The sequence below is a fragment of the Schistocerca gregaria genome, chromosome X (genome assembly GCF_023897955.1).
Source record: "Schistocerca gregaria isolate iqSchGreg1 chromosome X, iqSchGreg1.2, whole genome shotgun sequence".
In the NCBI taxonomy this organism is placed as follows: Eukaryota; Metazoa; Arthropoda; class Insecta; order Orthoptera; family Acrididae; genus Schistocerca; species Schistocerca gregaria.
The window spans coordinates 489,996,917-490,011,107 of NC_064931.1; the positions used below are offsets into that span (position 1 = coordinate 489,996,917).

The following is a 14,191-nucleotide window of genomic DNA, read 5'->3' on the forward strand; positions in this document are numbered from 1 at the left end:
TGTAACATATCTTAGTTATCTATTTGCATTGTCATTTATTTCTAATCTAGATGTTCTACATAGTGTAGCTAAATGAGATGAACTGCTAAATAAATCAACCATATTTTGATGTTAATTTGTAGTTTACTAATAATCATTAACAACTTCTTTCTGTGATACTAGGTGCGTGACCTAATAAACTGGGCATCAGGTCTTAGAGCCACAATGATGACAGAAGAGAAAGTACGTGATGCTGCAAGTGCTCAGACTTTGAAGGCCGAACATGAAGCACTTAAAGCAGAAATAGAGGCCCGTGAGGAAAATTTCCAGGCTGTGGTGGAGCTAGGAGAAAGCATGGTGCAGGATGGACACTATGCTGCACAGGTGTGTTACTTCATTACATAACCTGTTCAAGTGTGGTATAGGGACCACACATTTTTGGTGTAAGTCGAGGTACAAGAATTTTCTAGTATTTCTTATGTTCTTCAATCAGTTTAATGTGTATTGTTCCCTGTGGTTCATTTCGTATCTGGTTTCAAATTATGAGGAGTGATTACAAATTAACCAATCACTGGCTGCAATTTTAAATAAATATACCTAGGAGAACTGTTTTCTTTTTCTTTTTTTAAAAAAAATCTCCTTTAAATATCTCTTCACATACTTCTTTCAAAGTTTTTTTCTTTTCTTAGAGTGTTTGTGAAAAATGTATTTTTGAAGTTGTCTCAAGCTGTTGCTTCACATTTCCTTTAATTTACAAAAGTTCTTGAACCATTTCCGATTAAGATTTGTTTCCTGTTTGGAGAACAGCCAACAGTTGCATATTCTGGTCTGACATTGGGGTCCTGAAACTTTACTGATAGACGTTTTTCCAAAAGCATATAAGGTGTGCTTTGCAAGTTGGTATGTTAGCTGAATGTGAAAACTAGTTCTCATTCAGTCAAATCTGAGGGGTCTCTCTTCCTCCTATGTATGTAAAATTAGATGGAACTCCTGAAGAGCTAACTTTATTCAAGGTATCTCCCTCTGGAACACATTTGTGATGGATAACACCTTGATAGGGACATAGTCAGAATGACTGCCATGCCACTACAAATACTAAGTATTTTCTTTGACCTCAGGGAATGATTCCATTGGAAGTACTGGCTTTGGTACTTGATGGTGATTTGGATTCCCTACCCAGCCTGAGTATCAGTAAAGAGGGAAAGTCAGAGATAAAAGGGCTTCATACTCTGGCCACAGCTTACTCCCACAAAGGGTGCTGCTGCAGCCGCAGACGTATCACGTGGGCCTGTCCACTGATTTGAGTGTGTCAGTAAATACCATGACCCAACCCTTGTCAGTCAGTTTCTCTGTAGTTGATTGTAAGTTTAAGTACACACCATTGATCACTAGAGTTTTTGACCTTTCATGTATTACATTTGCGATTCAAATTTCTCCCAGGACTCTATGTATGCCTAAAGATGACTGCCCTATGCTCTGGGCTTGTTTATGGTTAGCAGTTCACTTTGTGAACTCTGCTTTCATCTGTGACCTATTTGTTCCACTTGTCTCTGTGATGCTATCAGTATGAATGATGATTAACTGTGTTTTTCCTCTGCAGAGTAGGATAAATAAAGTGGCAACAAGAACTTCTTTCTTATTGTGCAGCTATTCCAGTGAAGCATGGATCCAGAGTTTCAAATATTGTGGCAAGAAAAATAGTGGGAATTCCAACATTACTTTCAGCCTACTTTAAATTGCCTGTAGATGATAAGATGACAAAGTTTTTAGTGATTAATGGGCTATTCAGCATGTATCATTATAAAAAGGTGCCACTTAGTCTTCAGTACTCCCACAATATTTCAGAGGTACCTTGAGAAACTCGTCAAAGTTGTGTTAAATATTTAGATGACTTACACATTACTAGGGTCTCATGGGAAGAGCACTTGTGCAGCCCGCAGATGTTGTTTGAGTGGCTCCAACCATATGATCTGTGTTGTCTACTTGGCAAATGTAGTTTCTTCAAGCTGAGTGTCAAGTACGAGGGACGTGTACTATGTAAAGATGGACTGACACCCCTGCAGGATCAAGTGGACTCAATCACTAACTTAATGGCTCCTAAGAATCTCAAAGAATTACAGCCAGTCCTCAGAAAAGTACACTATTATGCAAAATTTATTCCAAATTCAAGCCAGATTTCCCACCTGCTTAATAATTTGTGATAAAGTTGTTAAATTTGTGTGGTTGGAGGCATGCTAGAAAGCTTTCTTGGAACTTAAGAACCACCTTAGGTTGGCTTCTTGTTTATCAAAGTTCCATCGAAATAAAAGCTTGATGCTTACCACTGATTCATTGGACTGTTGCATCAGTACACTCCTGTTATATAAACAGTGCCATGTGTACCAATCAGCACAATTTGTTTGTATCTAAAACATTAATTACAGTGTCCAGTCACACTAATGTGACCACCTGCCAAAAGCTTTGAATAATCACATATTGCAGTGTGGGCTTTTAAGAAGAGAGTCTGTGAGATTCTGGAAGGTACTGAGAGAGGTGTGGAGCCATGCCAACTCCAGTGCCATGGCCAGGTGTGCTAGATTTCTAGGTTGAGGATCCATGGCAGGAACAGTCTGAGCGAGGTGGTCCCATAAATTTTTGATTTGGTTCAAATCTGGGGAGTTTGGTAAACTCACCCTGGTACTCTCCAAACCATGCACATACAATGGAAGCTATGTGGCATGTTGCATTGTCTGGCTGGTAGATGATGCTATCATGCCAAGGAAAAGCAGACTGCATGTAGGGGTGAACATGGTTCTCAGGGATAGATGCATGCTTGTATTGGTCCATTGTACCTTCCAGAATGACAAGAGCACCCAGGGAATGCCATAAGAACATTCCCCAGACCATAACACTCCCTCTTTCAGCCGGGACCCTTCTGACGATTGTTGCAGGGCAATTCACAACAATGGCCATCTGTTCAGTGGGGGCATAAAATGTGATTCATTTGAAAAGTCCACCTGTCACCACACAGTGGATCGCTAGTTGTGGTACTGGTGTGCAAATTCCAGCCTTTGTTGCTGAGGAACAACAGTCAGCATGAGTGCATGAACCAGGCGCCTGCTGTGGAGGCCCCAATACAAAGCAACATTCACTGAATGGTCATTGAGAAGACATTGGTTGTAGCCTGTTGGTTCATCTGGGCAGTCAGTTACTCAACAGTTGCAAGTCTCTCCTCCTGTACACATTTCCGCAACTATCATTCACCTCTGTCATCTATGGCCTGTGGTGTGCCACTGTGGTCTCAGTGTCAGTTTTAAATTGTATCATTTTGCCATGCGTGGTATACTTTAATCATGGGGGCACACAAACTGTTTAGAAACTTAGCCATTTCAGAAATACTTCCACCCTTGGCCCGGAAGCCAGTGCTCATGCCCTGTTCGACATAAGATAAATTACTCCGTTTCTGCATTACAGGAACAACTTCACTGTTTCCCACATCCCCTTTGACATGATTTATTTACCCTCCACTGCTAGTCTTTCCACCTGTCACCTGTGAGTGGTAATTGCACACTGAGTTCAAATATAGGTGGTGGTCACAGTAATACAACAGGACCACATGTTTGCAGATTTAGAAAGAAGCATATTCAGTCTCTAGAAATTCCACATCAATCTCAATAGTACCAATTTTCACCTGATCACTGGTCACAGACCTCTCATTTTATTGTAAAGACCCCGTTCAAAACTTATTCACAAGACAGCACAGGGGTTGTAACAGCCGATGTTATTTGTTAGTAACTGTACCTACAAGTTCCACTATCAATCTACCATGCAGCAATCCAATGCAGGTGCACTTTTCCACTTTGCAGCCCAGATGCTGATTTCAATAGGCATGAAGCACTGTGTCATGTTTTTATCCATTTCTCCACTAAATCACCAGAGAAACTGGTGTAGGCATGTGTATTAAAATATAGAGATATGTACACAGGCAGAATATGGCACTGCGGTTGGCAATGCATATATAAGACAACAAATGTCTGACACAGTTCTGAGATCAGTTACTACTGCTACAATGGAAGGTTATCATGAATGAGTGAGTTTGAATGTGGTGTTATGGTCAGCATGCGAGTGATGGGGCACAGCATTTCCGAAGTAATGAAGAAGTGGGGATTTTCCCATATGAGCATGTCAAGAGTGTACTATATATATCAGGAATCTGGTAAAGCATCAAATCTCTGACAGGGCTGCAGCTGGTAAAAGACCCTGCAAGAATGAGACCAATGACAACTGAAGAGAATCGTTTAACATGACAGAAGTGCAACTCCTCCGCAGATTGCTGCAGATTTCAATGCTGGGCCATCAACAAGTGTCAACGTGTGAACTATTAAATGAAACATCATCGATATGGGCTTTCACACCCACTTGTGTACCCTTGATGACTGCATGACACAACGCTTTGTCTTGCCTGGGCCCATCAACACCGACACTGGATTGTGTTGAACTGGGAACATGTTGCCTGGTCAGACGAATCTCATTTCAGATTGTATCGAGCTGATGGATGCATCCGAGTATGGAGACAACCTAATGAATCCATGGACCCTGCATGTCAGCAGAGGACTGTTCAAGTTGGTGGAGGCTCTGTAATGGTGTGGGGCGTATGCAGTTGGAGTGATATGGGACTCCTGATACGTGTAGATACAACTGTGTGTGGTGATACATACTTAAGCATCCTGTGTGACTGACTGATCACCTGCATTCATTCGTATCCATTGTGCATTCTGACTGACATGGACAATTCCAACAGGACAATGTGACACCCCACACATCCAGAATTGCAACAGAGGCATTCCAGGAACACTATTCTGAGTTTAAACACTTCCTCTGGCCACCAAACAACCCAATATGAACATTATTGATTATATCTGGGATGCCTTGCAATGTGCTGTTCAGAAGAGAACTCCACCCCGATTCATGGCATCAGTTCCCTCCAGCACTACTTCAGACATTAGTCGAGTCCATGCCATGTCGTGTTGCGGCACTTCTGTGTATTGTGGGGGCCATACATGATATTAGGCAGGTGTACCAGTTTCTTTGGCTCTTCAGTGTACATCTACATAGATAGTCTGCTACGCACACTTAAGTGTCTGGCAATGGCACTGGCCAGTGTGGTTTCTCTCTCTCTCTCTCTCTCTCTCTCTCTCTCTCTCTCTCTCTCTCTCTCTCTCTCTCTCTGTGTGTGTGTGTGTGTGTGTGTGTGTGTGTGTGTGTGTGTGTGTGTGTGTGTGTGTGTGTGTGTGTGTGGGGGGGGGGGGGGGGTGTCTATTTTTGACAAAGAGCTTGTTAGCCGAGAGCTTATTTTGTAATAGTTTTTTTGTTGTGCCTATCTGCGACTCGGCATCTTCGCTGCGTGGTGAGTAGCACGTACCCTTTTCATAATACTGTTATGTTCCATCCTGGAGTTTCCATTGTTAGTGTTTAAATGAATTCTTCATAGAGGGAGCAGAGGTGGATATTGAGTAGCCAGAGTATTGTAGTGAACTAAATCTCTTTGGATTTTACCAGGGAGCTAGATATCTCAAAGCTTTAAAAACGTTTTGATAAAAGATGTAGAAAATGTTGTACTATCATTAAAAAACAAAAACTCGACTGGGTGGGATAGGATTCCCGCTAAAGTGATTGATGTGTATCACATAATAGAACTCCACTAATTAAAATAGTTAACTAATGTATTGAATATGGATGCATTCCTGATGTTTTGAAGTGTGTAGAAGTCAGATGTCTGTTCAAGAGAGGGTCAATGGAACACATGAGAAAGATCTCCCTATTTATATTTTGCCATTCCTGTCAGAAATGTCTGAGAACGTAGCGACAATCCAGATTCAAAATTTTATTGTAAAACATATTGTCCTAAGTAGTCAATAGAGTTCCCAACAGGGAAAAGAAAGTCAACTTTGTTGAAAAGGTATACAAAACACGAGATCAGAGTAGTAAAGTTTTAAGTGTCTTCTGCAGTCTTCAAAAAGCCTTTAACTCAGTGAACCGTGTCTTGTTTATCTAGTAATTATAAGGGTCAGTAAAAAAGTTCCTGTTGGAAAGCCATACAGTCCTGAATCGGTATGCCAACAAGGCAAAATCACTGAGTGTGTTGTGGCACTCATCTTACCGATGCACCATGTTGAAGATTCCTTGCCTACATGTTGGTGCTTATATACCCACATCATAGTTGTGCTGTATTCCATATACATGGGAGTATTGGCCTCAAATTTAAATTTTTAATTGCCCCTTATAGATAAATATGGGATAAAGGTCAGTGCTCTGCAGTAGCTTACGTGATACTTGCAGAACAAAAAACAGAGACTCTGGTATATTCTAAAGGGTAAGTTGTTATTCCACGTAGAGTACACTGTCACAGTATGTACCACAAGATTCCAGTTTAGGGCCAATCCTGGTCTCGATAAATGACTTGCCCATAAATGTAAATTCCACATCAGTTCTATTTGCATATGATGCTTGTGTTTCAATTAAAGCTGATGATGCAGGAAAAATTTGGAGTTTTATTATGAATACCCTGTATACCCTTAAAAACTGGTTCCATTCAAATAGGTTAAAACTGAACATTGCAAAAACCCATATGCTACATTTCAAAACCAGACATTAAAAGTGTGTGGAGCCTAAAACACAGCATAACAATAATGTTATTGAAGAAGTCGACACAATGAAATTCCTTTTACTAAATGTGGACAAAAACGTAAGGTCTAATACTCTATCAAATAAACTGAGCAGTTTTGCATTTGCATTGCAAATACTGGTAAATGCTTCTCACAGGGTTAGACAAAAAATACCATATCATAGTTATTTTGAATCTGTTGTTAGGTATGGTGTAGTTTTCTGGGGAAGGTCACATAGTGTATCACCAATACTGACGTTGCAAATGGGAATAGTGAGGTACATGCGTACTGCACACAAAAAAGAATCTCGCCACACCTTATTACAGAAACTACGAAACCTAACTGTTTCTTTCACTGTAAATTTGCAAAATTATAATCTTCTTACAGAACAGGCAAACATAACTCAAGGAGAATGTTTTTAGCCTCACTTTTAACATTTGACAAGCAAAGAGAATATTATTATGCTTCCTATACACCAATTGAAATTACATGCACAGACACCACACTATGTAGGGATGAAAATACAGTATATAATAAATTAATAGTCAAAACCATACTTAACCCTTTGGCTGCTGCAGGTGTGTATGCCACACGCCAAGCTGAGTGCTGTGTCATTATCATCTAATGCTTCTATATGTGATAGAAACATTGCTACTACCTGGGCTGGGATTTCTGAAGCAGCCAGTCTTGTTTTGTGCTGAATATTTTTAGAGTGCTTCCTATGTCGTCTCCTTTTGTCTCTCTGATTTAGGTTCTCACTTTGAAGCTTCTCTCCAAATTTGATTGTTACAGACCTGCAGAGATGTAAAAATGGCTTTTCATTCAATAGGTTTGGATCCAATTTTTGTAACCCATTCTGAAAGTCACTATCACTTTCAGATTCTTCGAATTTGTAAGCACTATGAATTACATCTGTTTTTGAAACAGTTGACCATAGTCTTATGCCTGCTGTTGTAAGTGACTGTTGCTTTCAAAATCTGTGCAGGGATTATCACTTACATATAAATCCAATAATTCATCATCAAGGATGCTTTTCCTATCTCCATGGTATCTTCCTCAGTGCATACATTAAACCTTGTCCTTTCCTCTGTAGAATAGATTGTGAGAAGTCACTGTGATTCCAATCCTGATGAACAGTATGATGTAAAGTGAAGCTGAAAACGATACCAGAAAAGTTATAGTACCTGAACACAACTTAGCAGAAAGAATTGTGAATAGCTACTGAGGTATTGTACATAAATTCTGCTATACACTTCAGCTCATAAACAGAACTCAGGTACTTGAGTGATGGCACATTTTTACACATTATTACTGCTCAGGGGTCAGCAAAGTGGCCTGAGATGATTTGTCTGTTGTGCTGAAGGAAGATCCAGAGACTGCACTTGTCAACAGCACCTAGGGGATGGTGGAGAATGGTGAGTTAATTGATCAACAGCAGTGAAAGGTTTTATATGATGCTAAATATCTTAAATCAAACAATGGAAAATCCATGATGGAATGCAATAATATTATGAGAAGAAAAGTTGCCACTCACCATATAGCAGAGATTTACCTCTGGTAAATATCTTAAATGTATGTCTGCGGCAGATTCTGTGGGAGAAATGTTATTATTCAGTAGAAGAATTGATAAAGGATGAAATGATAACTTGAGCAAGTAATATGTTGATACATGTCTTCTCTACCTTAAACAAATGATTTAGATTATGTATATTATGGGACTAGTAAAGCATAGTTCACTAGGTGCATTGAATTGGTTTGTGTTAAATAGCGCATCACAAAGCTACGATAGCTGACAATAATAAATTTGAGATGTCTATTTGTGTTCTACTACATTCAGTTATTTGTACAAGCTAAACAAACACTTTTATGTTATTCATTGTCACTTAAAGGAAGACACCAGTTATTTATACATTTAAATACAAAAGAAACTAATTCAGTATAATAGTATAAAATGAATATGTAACTGATGTACAGTTGAAATGTTTCAACTGCTAGAATAATTCTTTGTTGTTTTATTAAGTTCTAACAATTACTATCAGTAGGTTAGACTTTTTTCTCTGGTATAATCAAAAGTGAGCAAGTTTTGTTGTTGATTGTAAATTTACAGCTGTTGTATAAAGACAATAAAGTAGATGGTTGTTTTCCTTCAGGAAATACAAGAACGGTATGAACAGTTGTTAGAAGAGAGACAGAGGCTTCACACAGCTTGGCAGCATAAGAAGGTTCATCTTGACCAGCTGATTGACCTGCACTTCTTTCTCAGAGATGCAAAGCAAATTGATACAATTAGTAGTACACAAGAGGTAAGCTATTTTACTGGGGGTCAAAGCTTATTTATATTCTATGAGTAATAAAAGCCTTAAATCACTCTGCTGTTGGTACTATCTGCTGAGAATTTTTGAATTCACTCACACACTCACTCAGTATTCTACTAATGCACTGTGGCTTTTTTCCAGTCTATTTCCTGTGGCAAATAGTGTATGCATATGCATATGCATATGCATATGCATGTTCATGTCTGTGTGTGCTCACATGCACATGCATTTGCTAAGATTTCAATTATAATTTTATTGGGTCTTATAGTTTTGTATTACACTACTTTTCAAATCAAGTGTTGTTTTACAAAGGGTAATGCTGGTAGAGTTTCTCTTCTGTTTTTAATTTTCAATGATATTCTTCATGTATATATATAAAATATGGAGCTGTTACCAGTGTTTGTAACTGCTGAGATAGGTATATCTAGATGAGATTTGTACAAGTGAATTCCAGCTTCATGTGTTATTCTATCTAAGTTTGTCAATGGTTTTAGTTCAGTTTGAAACAATTCTAAATTTTATGCTCCACTCCCAGATATACTTCTTTCTACCACTTGTGATTCTGAAATATAGACTATTCTTTATGGTTTTAACTTTAATCAATGTAATAGCAATCTTATTCTAGAGATACTGAATCTCTGGTTGGTTGGCCTATTTTCAGTCATTCTGTATATGTGTCAGAAATTTGTCAGTCTCCTCCTCCTTCTTCCCCTTCTTGTCTTTGAAATACTTTTCAGTACTTGCTGAATGTTCTGTTGCTTACAAATTTACAACCACCTTCATTCTACATAAACATGTGGTTTTGTTCCCTTAAGATTTTCCTTTCGAGGATGGGAATGACCTATAACATATTTTGGCATGAGTTTGTTATTCGTCATAAATTTTAATCTTTCTTGCTGTTTGTCTCTTCCAAGCAGTTCAGTTCAAGGATTATTTCTTATGTCATTGTGAGTCCCAAGGCGGGGGCATTATTTAGCAAGATATCGGTCAAGTCGAGGGGGAGTGGTAAAACACTAGCTTTTCCTGGCTCAATTAGCCCATAGATGGTAGCACCATGTGGGAAGTCCTGCTTAGGATTACATGTGAAACCTGCTCAAAGATCTTGACAGCAGAAAAAGTATCCTAATTCCCAGTAGCAGGGAAAGCAGAATAATCTTGTTGGGTAAAACAACAACAACAATAATAATAATAGTAACATGACAATTTTAGGCAGTGTTGTTATTTTATTTGTAGAAATTAAAATACCAATGGAATCATCTTCTCAACTTCATTTTAAGTCAGCTGTAAAAGTGTATACATAATGTTTATCTTTCCAGCATTGAATTATTGCGAAAAATATTATTTTATTACTATGTCCTCAGTATGCATTTCTCTTTAACAGTGGGGCAGAGTGAGCTGTGCCTTAAAATGGAATAAAATCATGTTGTGTCATAGAGTATATTTTTTTCTGGCCATGGTGGCACTAGATCTTAGCATAACATTTATTGTTAGTTATGCACAATAATTTCTCATCACAGTTGCAAAGTTCCATTGCTTTGACTCTTAATTTGTAAATTTCAGGCAGCTTTGGCTAGTACAGACTTTGGAAGTACAGTAGAAGAGGTGGATGCCCAGTTGAAAAAACATGATGCTTTTGAGAAGCTTCTTATTGCTCAGGAAGAGAAGGTTTTGGCATTGCAAGAACATGGTGACAAGCTGCTGGCACAAAATCACTTTGAAAGTGGTACCATTGCCAAACGACTTCGTGATGTGGTAGCGAGGCGAGCTCGTGTAAGAGATCTTTGTGCTGCTCGACGACATAGGCTAGAAGAAGCCCTGCTCCATGCTCAGTTTATTCGTGATGTCGCTGAGGTTAGTACATGTACTACTTTCACTATAGTTTTTGTTCAGTGTTAGAGAGGTTATGATGATGTAAAAACATAAAAAACAACTAAGTTTTAAGGCTTGAGCATTTTAAATCAAAGATTTCTTTCTAAAAAAAAAAAAAAAAAAAAAACTTGAAGAAGAGAAGGAACAACAGAAATGGGAGTGAAAGTAAAGGGAAGTGACTCAGAGGAAGCCAAGTTACAAAGTGAAACAAGAAGTGTCTAAATTCTTTTATTTTACGTCTTGCACAGTGAGATTTTGTTTTGACTACCACAGTATGTCCTTCACATTCTTCCCATTTCCCACCAAACTCCACATAGACTCCTTTCAAACATTAGATCAGCAATATTTTCTAAATCAATCATTTTGAAATGTTAGAGGTTTTCCATTTTTTCTCCAGTTATATTTGCACTTTACAAGTTGGTCCAGCAAAATAGGTAATATTTTTAGATATGCTAGTATGATATAAATTTCTCGTGAATGTGTGTTCACTTTCGGTGGTTATGGAAGTTTAGCTATTTGGAGATGTATGCTGTAGTATGATTTGCATGTAAGTATAAAACAAATGACATATTTTTCAAGTATGTTGTTTTAATGCAGTTTTAATCTGCAGTTGGTTCTGGTATGACAAAAATGCAGCATATCATTAAAGATGCAAAATATACCAATCACGTATTCATTTATGTGTTTATTGTTCACATTCTCATATAGTAACCCTTTCAGTCTTACTGTGGGTATAGCTTCATTTTTTTATGTGAACAGATGTAGTTATTTGCCAGTTAATAGAAAGGTCTGTGCATTCCAAATCTTTGTGATAAAGATGAAATTTACATTCATTTTCCAGTTTGTTTTGGGAATACCTATTTTCATTTTTTCTTGTATTATTTTTGTTAAAAGGCTGAATCATGGATTGGTGAGAAACAGAAGAAACTTGAAGCTGAAGTAAGCAAGGGTGAAGTTAACAGCATTGAAGACAAAATTAAGAAATTGCAAAAACATCAAGCTTTCCAAGCTGAATTGGTTGCACATGAGACAATGATCCAGCAAATACGAGAGAAGGGTAAGATGACAATCATTTCCACTCCTTTGGTATGATTGCTGCACACCATTAATTTTTATTAATTTGATTCAGTTTTTATCTTGATGATATTATGAAGTATTTGGTCTTCTGTGGTATAAGAATATCTGTTCTGTAGTTGGACATTCATTGTAAATTATTCCAGTTCTATTTTAGTTGATTTTCTGCCTTACATTCCATTTGGCCTGTTAAGTCCCTTAACTCGTTACTAAGTGTGTCTGACTAGAGGAAAGCTGTAAAATAAAGGGGCTTCAGATGTAGTACATTAACTGATATTCCTTTTGGTTGCCCCAGTTTAAGGACCTGAACACTTCTTTTAGAAGTGCTTAAAATAGTTTTGGTGTTATGGTATCCCCTTTCCTGACACTCCTTTCAGTTCACTGTAAAGACGACACATGGAGTTGGACACAGGCACAACAGACACACTCTTACACATTAGCTTTTGGCCAAAGCCTTTTTCAGAGTAGGACACACACACACACACACACACACACACACACACACACACACACACACACACACACACACACACACCCCCACCCCTCACGTACATATGACTGCTACTCCAGCATTGTGCTCTCAGCTGCTGGTGTGAACAAATGCGTTTGCTTCCATTTCTGAAGAAGGCTTTGGATGAAAGCTAATGTGTAAGTGTCTTTTTATTGTGCCTGTCTACAACCCAGTGTGTCCTCTTAATGATGTGTTGCAATCTATCTTGTCCGTGTATTGGTGATATTCCAACCTGGAGTTCCCTCTTTCAGTCCTTAATTTCTCATTATTGTTACAGATTCTGATGGAAGCTGTAGCATTAAATTACATGTTCTTCAGTATCCTAACACAGGCTGAGTCACTGCATTGTTTGTCAAAGGCTATTAGTACAGAAATTGATTCAAGAGCTTTCTCAGAATTCATGCATTCCAGACAAAGTTGTACTTAATAATTATTGCTCCATTCTATGGTCTAGTTTGATTAGCCAATGGTTGGTAGTGATATGTCTGCTTCTAAAGCCAGTTTACTTCTTTTTGTGATTAAAATCTAATGTTTTTGAGTGCAGTTGGCAATAGTTTTGGTGAATTTCCTGTCATGAATATGAGGCTGTATTTTTATAGATCCTTGTATCTTGTTTGTCTCCTTTCTTGTGAAGAAGAAAAATATCAGAATTATTCCACGTTTGGGAAACTTTCCTACTCCACAGACATGTGGATTACTTTGCTTCCAACTTTAACTATTTCAATTAAAACTGTTGTCTCATTGTTCCTTTCCTTTAATCATATGGCAAATCACTTTGAACTCCTTATCTAGTACTATCTCTGAAATATTGCCGTTTTCATTATTAACTATTTTTCATGCTTGAACTATACAAACATCTAACGGAACACTTCGAATTCATGTGCTATTTGTTTTTGTTGATTGTAACTCTATTATCTTCCATCTTAACTTATGAAATGTGATGTCCATCCAATGAAAGTTTATATGTTGTTTTGTTCATAAGCCCATTGTTGACACTTGTTCCTATAATCAACTTTTCATTCTATCTTGTTTCATTTATGGTTTGCTCATAACTGTTGCCTTGCCTTTGAGAGTTGTCTTGTTCAGATTCTGATTTTCTTTGCTTTTGTTTCTTTTATATTTATTGTTTATGGAAGAACATTTGTTGAACAATTGTTCCTTTTGTCTCTCTCTGTATAATTTTTGTTTTTTATGTTGCTGACTTTGTTGCATGATCTGATTTGTTATACCACCTTAATTTTTAATAAATTCTTAGAATATACATTTATTACTTCTACCTGATGAATCTTTCTTTCCGACTTTGTACTTACTTTTAATTTGCTCATTGTTAGCCTAAAATTACTTTAGAATGTAAAATGGGATTTTCCCAGCAGATTCTACTTGTTCATAAGCTCTGTCCACAAGATTCCAATAAAGAGAACTATTCTTGTAAGATTTTCTGTCATTTATGAACTTACGTGAATCTTTGTGGAACTCATACACATCATTCTCAGAATGGGAGCAGATTGATGCATTTCCTTGGAAGATTTTGTTTATCTTTAATTTAAATGTTACTATTCTGTTAGAGATTCCTTAAATAAGTGTAATAGTGTCAATTAATTTTGTGTTCCTAAATTCCCTCCTTGCTCTAGTCTTCTTGAATAGGAAATATGTACAGATTTTAATTCTGTATGGTCTTCATTTATTCTGTGCAGTTAATTGTTCCCATATGAGTGCAGTAGAACCAGTTGTTTTTCTAAGATCTGTGTAGCCAAACTTAGTGATAAAGGTGAACAGACATAAGTAGCTTGGTGTCCCAC

At 37.7% G+C, this 14,191-nt stretch overlaps 1 protein-coding gene across 8 annotated transcripts in view; it reads left to right on the forward strand.

Annotated features, from left to right (window-relative positions):
• The window catches only part of LOC126299183 (spectrin beta chain, non-erythrocytic 1), a 440,083-nt gene that overhangs the window by 314,476 nt on the left and 111,416 nt on the right, over positions 1 to 14,191 (forward strand). For all 8 annotated transcript variants that reach the window (XM_049990953.1, XM_049990949.1, XM_049990952.1 and 5 more), the window contains 4 exons: positions 163 to 363; positions 8,774 to 8,926; positions 10,499 to 10,789; positions 11,702 to 11,864. In XM_049990953.1, coding sequence (XP_049846910.1) covers positions 163 to 363; positions 8,774 to 8,926; positions 10,499 to 10,789; positions 11,702 to 11,864 — 808 coding nt within the window. The remainder of the gene's footprint in view (positions 1 to 162; positions 364 to 8,773; positions 8,927 to 10,498; positions 10,790 to 11,701; positions 11,865 to 14,191) is intronic.